A 17,314-nucleotide genomic window follows, 5' to 3' on the forward strand; every position below is an offset into this window, starting at 1 on the left:
AGCAATATCTCAGATAGCTCGAAGTTGGGCTACTGTACCTCTTCAGTATGCTAGTAAGCCGAGAATTACGTTGTGTTTTCCGTTTCTCGTGATCACTAGTTGCATCTCAGACAATTTCCTACGGCTCGTCCTTGAGCGTAGCCGACCCCGTGGGCTGGAAAGCATGTTGTTCCTCAGCTAAAGGTGTGCCTTCTGTGACGTGGTATCATTTGAGTCTTCCAACTATGTTGTCATTCATCGTGAATCATCTCGTCGTCGTCTTCGTTCATATGGTGAACGGCTGCGGTCATGCGCACGCTCTCTACTGCGACTTCGTGGCCGCCCGTCGCGCTCTTTCCGCCTCCGGTGCCTGTCTTCATCTCTGTCACGGCTGCGATCTCTGTGTCTGTGGCTGCGGTGTTCTTCTCGGTCTTCACTTCGGTCTCTATGCCTTCTTTCTCGGGACCTTGATCTCGACTTATGCCTGTGCCTCCGAGACTCTCGATCGCCTTCTCGTGACCTTGATCTCGACTTCCTGTGCCTGTGACGTCGCTCTCCTCCCCTGTCGTCCCCATCATGTCTTCGCCTCTTGTCTCGACTCCGGCTCCGCGCCCTCCGTCGATGTTCGCGAGATCGGTGCTCCTTCTTCTCCCTCGACCCCAAGCTACTCTTCGCCCCCTCATCCTCCTCCCCATCCCCCAAGGCCTCCCTCAAAGCCTTGTTCACTTCCCTCTGACTAATCTTGCTCTCCCCCAACGGTTGCAGATTCGCATTCGACCGATCTGGCACAGGCAACCCGAGAGCAAGATTCATCGCATCTTCCTCGGCCTCTTTGACCTTTCGCATCTCTTCGCACTTGGCCTCTCGTTCTCGTTCCGCTCGCTCATCTGGCGTAAGTTCCGCGTCGTCGGCTTTTGCGTACCAATTTAAGTCCTTGTTCTTCTGCCAGCGGCCGACGGGTGCCATTAATGAGTGGCCGAGATAGTTCTCGCGGTTGGTGGCATTTTTGACATCGTCCCAGCTGAAGTTGACACCGCCACGAGAGCCTTCTTTGCGGACGGTCTGAAGGAGGTCCATGGTGGGTAGAGGGGGTGCCCCGTTTGTGGTGGTTGGAGGAAGAGCGGGCAGCAACGAGTTGGCGATTGTGAAGCGGGCGGAAGCAGCTCCGCTTGAAAGTTTAAGGTTTCTTGGTTGCATGCTCCCCTGCGTGTCGATTGTGAGCCGTGCACTGCCAAAACGTGGCTTTCTCATTATATGTGCTTCTGCGATCCATTGAGCTCATCTGAGCTTTTCTTTTAACAACGACAATGGTCAAAACGTGGAGTGTCAGCTCGTTGCTGACTGCCACTTGTGCTGCACTGGTTGCAGCAGAAGACAGCTCCGTCTTCAGCAAGGCTTCGAACGACAGCTTGCTATGGGGTCCGTATCGACCTAATTTGTACTTTGGCGTTCGGCCGCGAGTGCCGAAATCGATCCTCACAGGACTTCTCTGGGCACGAGTGGAAGATTATACATCTGTACAGAATGATGTACGATATACGTGCGAACAGCATGCTGGCATGGCTGGTTATGGCTGGGACGCCTACGATCCAAGAACTGGCGGTGTTCAGACTGTGCATGACAAAGGCAATGGCATCGACATCGAGACGAGCTTTGTCAAGTTTGAAGATGGTAAAGGCGGATGGGGTGCAAGAATCAAAGGCACACCTCGAGAAGATGCTGAGAGGAGAGAGGGCAGCACAGGTGGTCCAGACACCATGAAAACTGCAGTATGGTTCACTGTCAGTGCCGAGGGTCTGGGAAGCATCGAACCTCTAGGCGCTGAGGCTGCTGAAGAGACGGGCTATGAGGGCGATGTGATACTTCAAGGCGAGACACCATCGCTTGGTGAATTCCGGCTAGTTGTCACGGAGCCTGAAGGACAGGCGCATCCCGTGCACAACCACGAGTCGTATGCGAGCAAGCCTCTAGACCGCACTCTCGTGTACTCTCAGAAAGTCCAGGAGCAGGCTCTGTGGCAATCAAAGCGTAAGTCGACGCGCTCAATCCTCGTAGGCCAGCGACAGTTTGGTATCTGACAAGGTAAGCAGCACTTCTCTTTCAATCTCTGAAAAATACCATCGATGCGTATCTCGAGGAATACACACAGGAAAGAATGCCTCCTCCGTGGCAGACTTATACCATTCAGAACAAGCCTGGCCCTGGCAACATGCATATCGTGCAGAAAACCTTCGAGGGTCCATTCGAGTTCGACGTCCTCTTCACACCCAACACTGCCAGCAAGCCTGCCACCTCTGAGCAGCTTAGCAAATCCCTCAAGACTGTCCTTGATTCTTTCGAGGAGAAGTATCTCGAAGTACACAAGCCAGCGGCGCCTTTCACTGAGGAGAAGTGGCTCGGCTTCAGCAAGTCACTCTTCAGTAACCTGATTGGAGGCATCGGATACTTCTATGGCGAGCAAGTGATCGATCGATCCTATGCGCCAGAGTACGAGGAGGAGAACGAGGGATTCTGGGAGGAAGCTGAACAAGCTCGCGCCCGCAACGAACAGAAGCCCGAAGGCCCATACGAGCTGTTCACTTCCGTTCCATCACGGCCTTTCTTTCCTCGTGGCTTCCTCTGGGACGAAGGATTCCACCTGCTCCCAATCCTGGACTGGGACACCGAAATTGCGATGCAGATTGTTAGCTCGTGGTACAACACAATGGACGAAGATGGGTGGATTGCTCGTGAACAGGTTCTTGGCGCTGAAGCACAAAGCAAGGTGCCTGCTGAGTTCCTCACTCAGTACCCTCACTACGCCAATCCTCCCACCCTGTTCATGGTCGTTGAAGCGATTCTCGACAAGATTGATCACAAGGCGGGTTCTGGTGCTGAGCTGAATGTCAAGTCGCTTGGACATGTTGCAGGTCACCACGTTGCCAGCCCGGAATCGATCAAAGCGTGGTTCAAAGAGCTTTACCCTCTCTTGCAGCGCAACTTTGACTGGTACCGTAAGACGCAGTATGGAGACATGAAGACCTACGAGCGTAATGCCTTCAGCTCCAAAGAGGGCTATAGATGGCGTGGACGTACTCCACGTCATATCTTGACTTCTGGTCTCGACGATTACCCTCGCGCACAGCCACCACACCCAGGTGAGCTTCATGTCGATCTGATCTCTTGGGTCGGTTTGATGAGTCGCAACATCCAACGCATTGCTTCCTACCTTGGTGAGAACGAGGACGCCGCAAAGTACGGCAAGATCACGGAAGCCATCCGAAAGAACGTTGATGATTTGCACTGGTCGAAGGAGCACAAGACCTACTGTGATACAAGCATCGATGACTACGAAGAAACCGCACACGTCTGCCACAAGGGCTATATCAGTATTTTCCCCCTCATGACTGGGCTACTCGACGGGAAGCATGAGCACTTGCCAGCGATCCTGGATCTCATCTCGGACGAAGAGGAGCTCTGGAGTCCTTACGGCATCCGCAGCTTGAGCAAGAAAGATGAGCTATACGGCACTGATGAGAATTACTGGAGGAGTCCAGTGTGGATGCCTTTGAACTACCTGATCGTCAAGGAGCTATACGTAAGTTGGCTGACGTTGCTATGATCTCCGACACGAACTGACTTTCTCCAGAACCTTGCCCAACAGCCTGGACCAGAACAAAAACGCTGCGCCAAGTTGTACAGCGAACTGCGCAAGAATCTCGTCACCACAGTGTATAACTCGTGGCTCGAGACTGGCTTCGCGTGGGAACAATATAACCCTGAGACAGGAGCTGGCCAACGCACCCAGCACTTTACAGGATGGACGAGCTTGGTTGTCAAGATCATGGCTATGCCTGAAATTACAGGAAAAGCCAAGGGCGGCCATGATGAGCTGTAGCCTATATAGACAGTAAGTAAGTGATGTCTAGAGACATAGAAGCGATCCAAGAGCTCCCAGACCGTGCTCGTTTGATTTGTGAGCCTCAGACCTGGAGCTTTAGCACGTCATACTGCAGGCGTCCTCGGGCCGGTTCTTCGGCTTACAGCACCTTAGCCATTGGCATAAATCCCATTGCTTTATCAACAACACCTACTGATCTCGAAGTCGAAAGTACGAAGCGCGTCACAACAAGGCATCAGACCTACCGGCACCATGATCTCCTTCCTACGGGCCCCTCACCCACCTAAGACAAACCAGGCCTCCACAGACCTCACCGTCTACGAGAATGGTGCCTCATCAGTCCAATACCACCCAAAAGGCTCCAAACACACAATGACCCACACACTCCCACCACGTCTCCCCGACGAGAAAGAACCTTCTGTTCTGCAACCTCCATTCCACTACCACATCTACCAGAAAGAAACCTTTCACGTCATCCAAGGCACCGCAAACCTCTTCTACGGCCTGGACCCGCTCCCTCACGCCGTCCTCAAAGCCACTGGCCCCAAAACTACAGTCACTTTACCACCAAAACGCTATCATCGTTTCGAAAATGCCAGCGAGACAGAAGAATTGAAAATCAACATCTCACTCGATCCGGAAGACTACGAGAATGAAAGTCGATTTTTCCGAAACTTTTTTGGGTATCTGAATGATTGTAAACGAGCAAAACAGGCTCCGTCGATTTTTCAGTTGTTTGTGTTTTTGTGGAGTATAGATGTGCCGTTGGCTATTCCGATGCCGTTTGGGTTGGAGACGTTGGGGGTTTATGTTAGTTGGGCTGTTATGTTGCTTGTTGCTTGGGTGGGGCACTATGGCTTGGGGTATAAGACGACTTATCCGGAGTATTATGAGGAGAAGAAGGGGAGGTAGTGATGTAGAGGCTTTGGATAGCTGTTCTTTCTCGAATGCAATGTTAGTCTGCGATGAACTGCTCAATGCTTGCTACGCTTGCGAGAACGGTTTCAGAAAGATCGGTAGCTATTTGTGGCCGTTGAGCGGTGATTGGTTGTTTAGCCGAGGATCGGTCTGGCAACACCTTCTCGAATCCTTGGCCTGGTCACGCTGTGATGAACCTGTTCGCGAGCAAATCTAAAACCTGCCGTTCGTTCTCGTGCGGGATATTCTTTTCACTTGTACATTTTTCCACTCCATATTATTATTACCATGCCGGACTTTGCATCGCAGGAATACTGGGACAATCGCTTCCGCAAAGACAGCAAGCCCTTTGACTGGCTGGTTCCGGCAAAGGTCGTACACGATATCGCGAAAGAAGTCATCGATAAGACGCACGTGGAGCAGCCCCAGATCTTGCATATTGGTTGTGGAACAGCGGATTCCTTCGTGCTTCGATCGTTGGTGCAGCACCCGAAGCATGTCCTGAATGTCGACTACTCCGAGCCCGCCATCCAGGCCGCTTCGAAGCGTGAACAGGAACTTCTGGCTAGCGAGCAGGTCGAGAGTCTGTTACAGCCAGGCAAGCACGATAGCGTCCAAGATACGGAACTGCCGCCTCCGATGAGATATTCGTGCAAGGACCTGCTCTCGCTGCATTCTGCTCTGTCTCTTCTTCACACCCAACAAGACGACGGTGAGCTGTTCGATCTAATCCTGGACAAGAGCACTAGCGACAGTATCGCATGCGGCCAGAATGTATCGCTCAGCCTACCGTATCCTCTGAGCATCAACGGCTGGTCGCGACGAGTTTTGGGTAGTGGCACCACTCAGCTCAGAGACGTGCACCCTCTGCACGTCTTGGCGGTACATCTGGCTGCGCTGACGAAGCCGGGCACCGGGCGATGGATTGTGATCTCTTACTCCGAAGAGCGTTTCCCCTTCCTACCGCCATTCCCAGCCACAGTCGGCAATGGAATGCTGTCGGACGATGTCATTCAAGCTGGCTTCACACACCCGCATCAACTTTGGAAACTGGAGACAAAAGAGCCGATCGATCTCGATGAGATCAATGAAACACTGGCGGAAAGGAAGAAGCGACTTTCTCTCGGCTACACTCATCGACCGAAAGTCTCACATTGGCTTTACATTTTGAGGCGCACAGATGCAATGGTCATTGATTGATCGCTCCGTCTGTCTGTCTACCTCTTGGCAGTCGGCTGTGCTGCTTTTGACGGCCTGACTTACAACGTCTGCCTGAAACCAACTTGACCTTCCAGGATGAGCTCGCCACGATCTGCCTTCCGATTCCTGCGAGAGTATACCATAAAGTTCTTCAAGACATGCAGTATGCTCACCGCTTGGGTCCCAATGACTGCATACATCGCTGGGAGATATCGCGGAGCATCCTGTTGCCTGAAGATGTTCGAAGCCACAATTCCTCCAATTGCTCCACCACCGATGAGCAAAGCGCTTGCCACGCTGCGTTTCATCTGGCCTACAATGTTATTATGCATATAGCTTAAAATCGTTGGCACGTTGCTATTGGCTCCAGCAACACCGAGGAAGACTCCGGCATAGCGAGCTGCAGGGTTGCTGGTGATGAAACCCATCATGGCGACTCCAACGATGGAAATGGCGCAGTTGAAGATGAGCACGATGCCACGCTTGTGATAGCGATCGGCAAACCATGCCGTCGTGAACATCCAAGGAGCCTGTACAGTTTTCAGCAAAGGAGCAAAGTGAAGTGAAGTTGGGCATATTCACTTACAGCAAATACATATGGCGGAAAAGAGAGCACTTGGCTCATGGTCGTAGAGTAACCCATATCGCCGTTCAGAATAATGGGCAGAAAGAACCCGAACGAATATGTCACCGTATTGTTCAGCAAGTACAACCAGGCATATTCCCAGATCTAACGTAAATTAGCAAATTGTGAACATAATGAACTTGCAGATCGCTCACCTTCCAGTCCTTCAGATAGATCATAACATTCTTCGTCGTCAGCTTATCAACAACAGCATCTCCTCGATCGCGATCGATTCGTGCCAGAATGATCCTCGCTTCGTCCTCGGTCAAGAATGGCTTTTTGATGATAAGTCCAGGCCTCGTCGATTTGTCCGGAAAGTCGATGATGAACAAGTACCCCAGCAACCCAAGGGCAACAGTGATTATTCCTTCCATAATAAAGATCCATCTCCAGCCATTGAGTCCTCCGATACCTTTCATTTCACTAAGCCCGTATGCCAGAATATTTGAGAAGCCCGAAGATAACAGCGCCAGAAGGTAGAAAGCTGAGAACCGTTTCTGCACTTCAAATCTCAGATACCAGCACGATAACAAGAACACGCAGCCGGGAAAGTATCTATCCAAATCAGTCAACAGAAAGTACCACGATATCTCCCAGCAATCTCACTTACCCAGCCTCAAGCACCCCCAACAAAATCCTACACCCCAAAGTCTCCGTCCAATTCTGATTGAACCCAATCCCAATACACACAATCCCCCAAGCGCAAACCAGACTCGAAAGCCACAGACAAGCTCCCAATTTCCGAATAGCGATATTCGCAGGAAATTGAAATATCACGTAAGGAACGAAGAAAATCATCGTGATGAGAGTGTAGCGGTTTCCGACGCTGAGTTGGAGATCTTCGTCCATGCCTGCGATTCGGGCATTCGGGAGGTTGACGCGGTCGATGAGAGCGAAGGAGTAGATGCATGCTAGGACGGGGAGAAGGCGGAAATCGATTTTGCGGACGAGGCGTTTGGATACCTGGAGGTCGTGGGAGTTTGGGAGTTGGGTTTCGAGGATGTTGAGGTCATGGTTGTCTTTGTGGGTGGGATTTTGGGTATTTTCGATGTGTTTGTTGTCCGGGTCGTGGAGTGAGGAACTTTTTTCTGACATCTTGGGTTTGATTGTGCTCTCGCGAGTGGAGCAGGGTTGGATCAGATGGGATCGAAGGAGGAAATGGAGAGGAGATCAACACAGCGAGAATCACAGAAAGTGAGGAGCATAGGGAGACATTGATATACTGACGATATTTCGCAACATCAATCTACCGACCACAAATCGGCCACGGGATTGAGGAGATCTTTCGCTACTTCTTTCCTTGGCGCAGACAGCGATATGCAATGTCAACGTCTACAGCGTTGCAATTCGAAAGCACATGCGGTGCACAGTGCTGATCTTTTGCTCAAAGAAGCTCTGATAATCGTGACCAAGCTTTTTGCCTCCGCGTGCTGCCCTTGTGCGCACCACGTGCTCGTATGCGGGGGAGACGCAATAGCCGGTGATTGTGCAGGTTTGGCGAAGACGTCTCGCTGGCGAAGAGGCGTTCCTGGAGCTGACAATCCGGTTGAAAATCGTCGGTGGCTTGGTTATCCCTTGAGCACACATACCTACGCCATTTCAGTGACCCACTCATATGTGTCTGCAGGCCTGCAGCCGGAAGTTAACATGGCTTGGAGTCAAGGCGCTCTCCACTGGATGGGCTGTCGCAAGACATTCCAATATGAGCGCTTGAATCAACATCTGGCCAATATCTCCACTCTGGCACAAGCCCTGAAGCTGCTATTCTCATGGTGCAGCGTCGTTACTTGAAGTATTTGCTCGCATTGCGCAGCTCAAGGCTGTTAGTCAAATGGCGGCAATCCTGGATACGTGCTCAAGACGTGCTTTCAGTGCGGCCAGCTCGCGTTGTTGTGTCGACACCATGTCAATAAGCTTGTCAACCACATTGTCCGCATACATGTACGTGTCCCAATGTGTCAAGTCGTCTTCGATCTGCAACCCCTTTCCCAGAACCACGCGCTGCCAAAAGTTCGACCAGAATCCAGGCTTGCGTGACGAGTCCGAGATACTACACTTCTTCACAGCATCCGGTGCCTTCAACCATGGAACAGCATGCATAATCTCAGTGGCAGCAACCTCTTCTCGACTGCCGTCATCATATTTCCGATAGAGCAACTGGTCCTCCGACGACCACATAATACCCTGCTTCCCTAAGAGTTCCGTCGAAAGCAGATTTTCAGACGTCTGTGGCATGTAGGAGACTCCAGGGACCAGTATCTCCTGAACAGTGCCATCGCGCTGCACAAATGGAACCGTGGCGTCACCAACACCTAGGATAAAAGCGCTCCCAGTTACTCCAGCGCAGGCTCGAGGCATACGATATGCCCTGTAGTTACTCGAGATGGCGCTAGCCCATGTGGCATGGCTTGCAGCTCCAGAATCGAGGAGATACCGCCTTTGACCGACCCGGCCCCAGTTCTGGAAGCGGTGGGCGAAGTTGACGAAAATATACAGAGCGATCCACATAAAGATCAGATCTTCGACGAAGGTTTGTAGGAGGGATCGTAAGGTCGGGTCCATCTTGAGGGCTGTGTCAATGTGCAACACGGAGCTGATTCGCAGTGTCATGTATCGATGCCGATGCTATGTATTGCGCTTGCGATTGTGGTAGTTGCTGAAGCTGTGTTGGACTTGTGATCTTCGATGGTTGCTGAAACTGCTTTACTGAGGTTGAACGAGTAGCAGATTGCAAATTCGAAAAGGGAGAAGGAGCAAGTGAGTTATATAGCGGCAATACCGTTGAGAAGATTGCAGACTCTTCAGTGTCCTCAAAATGTCTACGAAGGTAAGCGTACGGTCACCTGAATTGATCGGCCAAGCAGAGAAGGTCATTCTGGTGCGACCCTTGCGGCCTCAAGACTGGAATTGCATGTGGTCAATCGGAAATGTCAACCCTTATGCTAGGAGTCTCACTAGCTCCAGTCTGTGAAATTCCAGGCATGTCTTTGTGTCGTCTAGTCTTCTTGCCCACTCGGCGATGGCATGGCTTGCATGTGTGCCTTGTGCACGAGCTTGTCGGCATGGAGGGCTTCGCATTGCTATCAACGGCACGAGCTCTCTGCATGAATGCTGAGGTCAAAGGCGATGAGGTAGAAGAGGGCGTGTGTATCAATGTCGTAGATGTGTCGAGCATGCACGTCGGCTCAAATGGAAAGACGTGCTAGACACGACTTTGAGTCTCGTCAAAAAAGCATCACGGAAGACTCGGGCAATAACAGGCTGCGAGCCCGATTGTCAGTTGATGCAAGTCAGCATTGATCCTTGCAAGGAGTTGTGTTTTCCATAACCTGCGTTGGGAACAAAGTTGCTGAACCCTGAACGGATCGGAGCTGGAGCTTATTTTTGCAGCCAGGCTTCTTGCGACGCGTAACCAAGATCACGCAAGACCTGGTCTGCCGTGTTCATGACAGCGAACTTGCTTGTTTCAACACCCTGTTCACAGCTCGTGAAGTGATCGCAGAAGACTTGTGACTCCAGAAAGTATCTGTGCACGTGCGTGTCAGCATAAGACTGTGCCGTTCACCCCTCACCTTGTGAAGTCTTCACTCCGCGATGTGCCAATCCGCTGAAGCGCAAAGAAACCTTCGGCCAGTGGCTTGCAGGTACATGTACTTCTGGCACCTACAAGGCAGCAGCACCTCGCACAAGCTCCTGTTCGTCTGAAACTTACACACATCCACCCACGGCTACTGTGTTGCCTAGTCATTGAGCTTCGCACAAAGACATCGCAACCGAGACAACGACCAGCCAGAATGGCGAAAGATGGGGAGAGTGGGCCTTCCATGCCGCCATCGGCAATCATCTTGCTATGTTTGCTGGGCGCCGGGGCTCTTCTGCTATGTTGCTGGGCGTTGTTTCGCCACTTCTTCCACGAGCCTGAGGAGAGGTCAATGGAAATCAGCCAAATCAATCCAGAGGACGGGCTGACACAAGCGCAATACATGCGCGTTGTCCGATTGAGGAACCAGGAATTTCTGCAGGCCAAATATGGTTACCAGAATCGCTACCCGTCGTCGCAGTACATGTCGAAGACCATGATGACAAATACGTCCTCTGTTATGTCTGTCTGATGGAACGGAGCTCGGTGCAGAATGGGATCAAGGTGGCAGTCATGCGACATCATGCAGCACAGGAGAAGCGCAATCAGCGAGGAACAGACGGACAGGCTGGACTGCAACCAGACTTGTGAGTCGGAGCAGATACCAAGATTAGTGTGTCCCGAAGCACCAATATGGAATTGCTCGGTCGATTCGCGCGGAGTATGAGATATCGGACGTGGAATTTGGGCGGACAGCGATACGCGAAGACCAAATCGCTCGAGTATGGGCGCGTGTGCAACGGCGCCTCGAAGGACGATCAGAGTCGAAGAAGGACCTGGACGAGATCGGAGATTGCGGTCGCGAGTTGGGAGTGAGAGAGAAGTTGTGAAGAAGTACGGCGGAGGCTTGATTGCGCTCCGGAAGAAGGCGGTACCTCCTAGTGGAGTGGAAAGGCAGGTGAAGTGCAGAAGTGCCGGAGGGAATAATGTCTGGTCGACGCGAAAGTCAGCGATCACGCGATGGGACAAAAGTCGTGTCTAGCACGTCTTCGTATTTGAAGCAACATCACCTCCTCCTCAATACACCTTCGACGTCTGACATACATCTCGTCTGTTTCTTCCTTATTATCATCGACTTTGGCTACATCCAGTGGCTCTGTGTCCCGAACGCAATTCGAAGGTCGTCGTTCTCTTGCCAGATGTGATGGGCGACCACCCACCCGGTCTCCAACGATGACGACGCCAACCAAAAGCCCCGTCGAACATGTCGCCCAGCGGCAACATCTTCCGAATGCCATTGCGCGTTCTTGCTGTCCGTGAGAAGCTTCAGCGAGCTTTGTGCGTCGCGTGCTTGCAGAATCCGCTGCTCATGGTCGACACGAACATCTGCGCAGCGAACAATCTCCCGTAGATCTGCCCCGGTGGACGATCATTGAAGTCAGGTCGTCCGATCACAATCGCATATCCCTGACATTGCCGCCAAGATCGACGACAGTGCCGTTGAATGACCAGCTTGCAGCGATTTCAGGCGGACTCATTGTCACGGACACCGGTCCTGCTGAGTGCTCCCGACGAGAGGAGAACGCCTCTTGCCTTTCGTACACTGATTTCCACGGGTTAGCACAACTTTGCGTGTGCACGATATGCGCATATCAATCCTGACATGCCGCGCTGGAAACTGGTGCCGGACACGCTCCTATCTGCACATTTCCACCCAGATGACGCGGCGCTGTTGTTCCACGCAGTTCCCACTGCGAAATTGAGCACTGTCAAACGCGGACGCCGCGCGCCTGTTGGCATTGTGGACAATGCATTCTGCTTCTTATACCCCACTGGACGACTTTGCCATGCACATACGCTCCCTTGCCACTTCCTGCAGAGTGCGCTTCTTCCACACACATGTCTTATCCATTTTTCTTGACATTTCTTACCACAATCCTTACGCCATGCTTAGCTGACCAAGTGGCCTTCCATGCCGACTCGCAGTACAACGATGGTAAATATGGCAGCTATGTTACACAGATCTTCAAATCGCATCCGCAGGTTACGGCAGTGCCGATTGTCAATTTCATGAAACCTTTCACTTCCTGCGATGATGGATCTTACCTCTTTCTTGCCCCTCGAGGAGATGCCGCGGATGCGACGCCGATGATATTGGACGTCACCGGAAGTCCCATTTGGGCGTCAACGCAGAAGTACGGCGAAGTATACAACCTACAAGTGCAGAAATACAAGAACGAAGCATTTCTTACATTCTGGGGCGGCAATGATGCAGTGGGTGGCCATGGCATCGGGACATACTTCATGCTCGATCAGCAATATCAGGAACGATACCGAATTGAAGCCGCCAATGGCTTGGGCGCCGATTTACATGTCTTCACCATTACGGAAAGTGGCACTGCTCTCATATCGATCTACGACACAAAATATACCAACCTCGACAGCAAAGTCGGATATGAGAGGCAAGGCTGGATTTGGGATTCCATATTCCAAGTAATTGACCTCGAAACGGGAGAAGCTGTGTTCGAATGGCGTGCCAATGACCACATTGAAGTGGCACAGTCCTATGCTGCTGTCAATGAAGCTGCAGAGACAGACCCTTGGGACGCTTACCATCTCAACTCAGTAGAGAAGGACAAGGAAGGAAATTACCTCATCTCTTGCCGGTATCTGCGTGCGCTTATCTACATCGATGGCAGAACAGGAGATGTCCTCTGGCAACTCGGTGGCCATAAAAACTCTTTCACAGATCTATCCGGCGGCAAAGCCACGACATTTCTCGGGCAGCACGACGCACATTTCCTCGAAAAGGACGGGAAAACGTTCGTCACATTCTTCGACAACAACGCAGACTGGGACCATAGCATGGACGACCAATCCAAAGGAACCAGAATTGAACTCGACTTCGAAGCAAGGACCGCGAAACTCGATGTCGCAATGTACGATCCCACAACCAAGATTCTAAGTTCTTCCCAGGGCTCTTACCAAACCCTTCCAAACGGCCACGTAGTTCTCGGGTACGGCTTCAACGGCGCTATGGCCGAGTTTTCCGAAGATGGCAAACTCCTCTGCGATGCCTACTTCCAGCCTTCTTCGACTTTCGGCACAGGAGCAGTGCAAAGTTATCGAAATCTGCGATTCAATTGGACTGCTTATCCCATCACGAAGCCTTCACTCGTCTTCGACGAGCAAACGCTCTACATGAGCTGGAATGGCGCAACGGAGGTCGCCTCGTGGTTACTCGTGGACTTTGATGACGACGAAACCAACAACGCTGCCACTGATGACAATGACGATGAAAATGTCAGACCGAGCAGAAGGAGTCCCTCGTCCACAACTCTAATTCCGAAATCAGGTTTCGAAACAGAGTACAAGGTCGACATCAATACGAGTCTCAAACGCTTTTTGCGCGTCATAGCATTGGATTCCACAGGCCTACCGCTTGGGACATCCGAAGCAGTAGATATCGGCGACTTAGCAGCTGTGGAAGCCGAAGCAGATTCGATGGAAGAGGAGAAACAACGAATTGCTAATGAAACCATCGATCAAAGGATCTTGATTGGATTCGGTGGATTGGCAGGGTTGAGCGTCGTGCTTGTCTTGTTGTGGAGCTTTACACGTCGGCGTAAGGCGGGGTATAGAGTCGTGGGCCATAGACATCAAGGATCGGAAGAGAAAGAGAATGATAGACGTGGAGCGTTTATTCATGCTTGGCAGCATTTGCGGGCGAAGTTGCCTGGTAGAAGGGATAGCGGGGATGATTGGGGAGATTTGGCTGCTGCAGAGGGACTGTTGACTGAGGAGGAGAGTCGAATGATCGCTTTACAGATACCTGGAACTGGTGGTGGGTATAGATGAGGGCTTTCATATATTCGAATGGGAGAAGATTCATGTCCAGTTGTAATTCTTGCCCATAAGTGTTTGTGAGAAGAAGCCTGATGTTCGAGCCAGGTGGCCCAACATCAAGTACTTACTCCAAGACCACTGGGATAGAAATGGGATCTGACCAATCACAGCAAAGTGGCGCTAGTGGATGTATGTTTCCAAACGTTTCCCAAACGTTTCCGAAACGTTTCGCACATTCTACAACTGACTGCTAGAGAAATATATCGAGATCGACCAATACTGGGGTCGACTGTCAAAATCTTACATTCAAGCTCGCAACTGACAAGCTATAGTGGGATAGTTGTTTCGAACAGCCTGTATTGACTGTGAGAGCGCGTCTTTCATGTAGCAAATGGGACAATCGTCTTTGTATGGCCTTGTAGTATGGCGCTGCGACTTATTCTGGGCGATAGCTAGTCAATGAACTCAACTTCTCAGAATCAATCACCGCAAATCCTTCACTGGTACATTGAGCTAATACTACATTTTCTACAATTCACGCCGAAGGCGGGAAATTGTTACTTTCTAAATTTCGATCTTGGGTATCAAATCATGTTCTCCTTCCTTCAACACCCCCTCACAATTGACTCGTGATCTGCGCTTGCACCCACTTCTCCAGACCACCCTTCGCAATGATATCCTGCACATTCGGTGGCAACTCTCCGACCTTCTGAGTCCAGGTCTGACCTCCCTCACCTTCCTGAATCACGACCTGACTCCTTCTCACATCCCACGTGAATGTCCAGCCTGTGCGAACTGTAAGCTCCTTCTCCGCTGGCTTGGAAGTAGGAGCTGGAGGCGGAGAGTCTAGCGACTCTGCATTCTTGCTCGGCTCAGTGATTGCAGCCTTTCCTGCTTGGCCGGTCGAGGACGCGCCATGTCCGAAGGAAGCTCGGAGACGCTCGATGAGCTTGGGGACTTCGACGCCCATGAGAGCATTGTTGATTGAGTTTCGCTGGAAGATGTTGCCGAAGCTGCCTGCAACTGTGAGAGGAATGCCTTTAGCGAGTATGGCAGTTGCAGCTTGTTCTCTTGACGATCCGCAGCCAAAGTTGAAGCCTGTTACGAGAATGTCGCCAGCTTTGGCGATCTTGGCGAAGTTCTTGTCGTAGTTCTCCATGACGACTGTCGCCATCTTTGCAGGGTCGGCACTGAAAGCATCGTCGTATGTGTATTTGCCGGGGTAGATACCGTCTGTGTTGATGTTGTCGCCATCGCACCAGATGATCTCGCCAGACACCTTCTCAGGGAAGCCAGGCAAGATCTCAGTCAATCCAGATGACGAGTCCTCAGGCGCAGCTGCTGTGTCCGCTGCTTGGGCGCCAGAAAACCTTTGCTCAGCTTCTTGAACCGCTTGTTCAGCCTCTCGAACCAGCTTATCGAGCGCGTCTTCGATGCTGATCATGCGTTCTTCCTCCGCAACGCCGTCGCCTTCGCCGCGGCGTACGCCTGACCAGCCCTCAGGCTTTTGGTACCAACCAGGACCTGACAGCTTTCCGCTCAAAGCACTAGCAGCTACCACTTCAGGGCTTCCCAGATAGGCCTTCGCATCGGTGCTGCCCATGCGACCCTTGAAGTTGCGGTTGCTGGCCGAGATGCCGACCTCACCAGGTTCAAGCAAACCAGTTCCAAGACCGATGCAAGGTCCACAGCCAGATGGGAGAGGTTCTGCGCCAGCATCAAGCAAGACCTGCCAGTCGCCTTGCTCTTCAGCTGCCTTCTGCTCTGGAAGTGATGCTGCTGCGATGTAGAATTTGACCCCATCTGCGATTTTAGGCACCTTTCCGTCTGGACCAGTCGCTGCGCGGAAGACCTTTGCAGCAGCTTCGATATCGGATCGTCGAGAGTTCGTGCAGGACACGAGGTAAGCCTTGTTTACGGGAATGTTCTGAGCCTCGAGCTCATTGAGCGGCGTAGCAACTTTCACAGAATTTGGTCCAGCAACATAAGGGCACAAAGTCGACAAGTCCAGGAAGAGCTCCTTTGCATATGTGGCTCCTGCGTCAGCGGCCAGAGGGTTCGCGAATAGTTCGTCCAGTCTTTCGTGATTGAAACGATCCGTCGTCAGACTTGACGTTGCCGATGGGTCTCTGTACATGCTCGCTTCCGTTGCCTTGTATCTCAGCCAGCCCTTCAGCACGTCGTCGATCGGAAAGAGTCCTGAAAGAGCACCCCATTCTGTGGTCATGTTGGCAATGGCAAGTCGGTCATCGACAGGCAGGCTGCGCATCGTGTTGGTGGATCCTGTGAACTCAATAGCATGATTCAAGACTTCATCGTTGTTGAAAAGTCCAGCCAGTGCCACGATCACGTCCTTCCCGGTGACACCTTCTGGTAGAATACCAGTCAAAGTCACCTTAGCGATCGGAGGAATCTGCCACCATGTCCTGCCAGTGGCCCAAATACTTGCAGCGTCTGTTCTCACGACTGGCGTGCCGAGGCATCCCACGCCTCCGTACATGTTGGAATGACTGTCACTAGCGACAGCCATTGTGCCCGGCCAGGCGTATCCCTCCTCGACCATAATCTGGTGTCCAATGCCGCGTCCAGCGGGATAGAAGTCTACACCCTGCTTCTTTGCGAACGATTCGATCTTCTCGTACTTTTCGAGGTTCTTCGCGCTCTTGTTCTGCACATCGTGGTCCAATGTCATCACCACCTGCTTGTTGTCGTGGATCTTGGTGGCCCCAATGCTCATGAACTTGGTCGCCACAGGCCATGAATTGTCATGGGTCATGCAGTGGTGCGGTGAAAGGGTGACATAGTCGCCAGCCTTCACAAACTTGCCGTCGGGCAAGCCTTGCGAGTATCTCTGGACAATCTTCTCAGTCAATGTTTGTGGCGTGGTTGGAGTCGTAGCGGGCTTGCTCAGGATATCGGCAGGCGTGTTTTCCAGCTGCGATGGAAAGGCCTCGACGGCGGCGGCGAGACGGGCTGATCGCGTGGTAGAGATGCATCGCGGGCGGTGGTGGAGATATGAGGTGGTAGCGAGGGTCGGCTGTCGTAGTCTGGCAGCAGGACGAGGCAGTGCGAGGCTCTGTTATTGCTGTCAGTGAGGGTTGTTCTCTCACTGTTCTCATTGTTGCTCTGCTTCACTCACGCTCCTGGTCAGCCTCTGCACGCTCCTCGCCGCTCCAGCTCTGAGTGCCGCCATTGCGGCTCGATACACTTCGATCAGAGACGTCCGACTATCATTGAACACTGCACCACTCTCTCTCGATCGATCGTCAACTCGCTGTGTCTCGAA

General features: G+C 52.0%; 9 protein-coding genes across 9 annotated transcripts; 5 read left to right on the forward strand and 4 right to left on the reverse strand.

The window, feature by feature from the left end:
• Positions 1-230: 230 nt before the first annotated feature.
• RHO25_005145 (uncharacterized protein) lies at positions 231-1,056 on the reverse strand (the record flags this gene model as incomplete). Its single annotated transcript, XM_065602623.1, has 2 exons — positions 231-520; positions 579-1,056. 2 exons carry the CDS (start codon positions 1,054-1,056, stop codon positions 231-233), a joined length of 768 nt encoding a protein of 255 aa, XP_065458695.1.
• Positions 1,057-1,286: 230 nt separating this feature from the next.
• On the forward strand, positions 1,287-3,856 carry RHO25_005146 (uncharacterized protein; the record flags this gene model as incomplete). Its single annotated transcript, XM_023596053.2, has 3 exons — positions 1,287-2,007; positions 2,070-3,556; positions 3,608-3,856. The coding sequence occupies 3 exons, from the start codon at positions 1,287-1,289 to the stop codon at positions 3,854-3,856; spliced, it is 2,457 nt and encodes an 818-aa protein (XP_023457861.1).
• A 255-nt stretch (positions 3,857-4,111) lies between these two features.
• Positions 4,112-4,771, forward strand: RHO25_005147 (uncharacterized protein; the record flags this gene model as incomplete). Its single annotated transcript, XM_023596054.2, has 1 exon — positions 4,112-4,771. One exon carries the CDS (start codon positions 4,112-4,114, stop codon positions 4,769-4,771), a length of 660 nt encoding a protein of 219 aa, XP_023457862.1.
• A 294-nt stretch (positions 4,772-5,065) lies between these two features.
• RHO25_005148 (uncharacterized protein) lies at positions 5,066-5,977 on the forward strand (the record flags this gene model as incomplete). Its single annotated transcript, XM_023596055.1, has 1 exon — positions 5,066-5,977. The coding sequence occupies one exon, from the start codon at positions 5,066-5,068 to the stop codon at positions 5,975-5,977; it is 912 nt and encodes a 303-aa protein (XP_023457863.1).
• Positions 5,978-6,036: 59 nt separating this feature from the next.
• RHO25_005149 (uncharacterized protein) lies at positions 6,037-7,697 on the reverse strand (the record flags this gene model as incomplete). The annotated part of the gene is made up of 4 exons (XM_023596056.1): positions 6,037-6,507; positions 6,564-6,707; positions 6,758-7,157; positions 7,213-7,697. The coding sequence occupies 4 exons, from the start codon at positions 7,695-7,697 to the stop codon at positions 6,037-6,039; spliced, it is 1,500 nt and encodes a 499-aa protein (XP_023457864.1).
• A 732-nt stretch (positions 7,698-8,429) lies between these two features.
• Positions 8,430-9,164, reverse strand: RHO25_005150 (uncharacterized protein; the record flags this gene model as incomplete). Its single annotated transcript, XM_065602624.1, has 1 exon — positions 8,430-9,164. One exon carries the CDS (start codon positions 9,162-9,164, stop codon positions 8,430-8,432), a length of 735 nt encoding a protein of 244 aa, XP_065458696.1.
• Positions 9,165-10,396: 1,232 nt separating this feature from the next.
• Positions 10,397-10,714, forward strand: RHO25_005151 (uncharacterized protein; the record flags this gene model as incomplete). Its single annotated transcript, XM_023596057.1, has 1 exon — positions 10,397-10,714. One exon carries the CDS (start codon positions 10,397-10,399, stop codon positions 10,712-10,714), a length of 318 nt encoding a protein of 105 aa, XP_023457865.1.
• A 1,367-nt stretch (positions 10,715-12,081) lies between these two features.
• Positions 12,082-14,040, forward strand: RHO25_005152 (uncharacterized protein; the record flags this gene model as incomplete). The annotated part of the gene is made up of 1 exon (XM_023596058.1): positions 12,082-14,040. The coding sequence occupies one exon, from the start codon at positions 12,082-12,084 to the stop codon at positions 14,038-14,040; it is 1,959 nt and encodes a 652-aa protein (XP_023457866.1).
• Positions 14,041-14,644: 604 nt separating this feature from the next.
• Positions 14,645-17,221, reverse strand: LYS4_1 (mitochondrial Homoaconitase; the record flags this gene model as incomplete). The annotated part of the gene is made up of 2 exons (XM_023596059.2): positions 14,645-17,104; positions 17,168-17,221. 2 exons carry the CDS (start codon positions 17,219-17,221, stop codon positions 14,645-14,647), a joined length of 2,514 nt encoding a protein of 837 aa, XP_023457867.1.
• Between the last annotated feature and the right edge of the window lie 93 nt (positions 17,222-17,314).

Source organism: Cercospora beticola, chromosome 3 (genome assembly GCF_033473495.1).
Source record: "Cercospora beticola chromosome 3, complete sequence".
Classification (NCBI taxonomy): Eukaryota; Fungi; Ascomycota; class Dothideomycetes; order Mycosphaerellales; family Mycosphaerellaceae; genus Cercospora; species Cercospora beticola.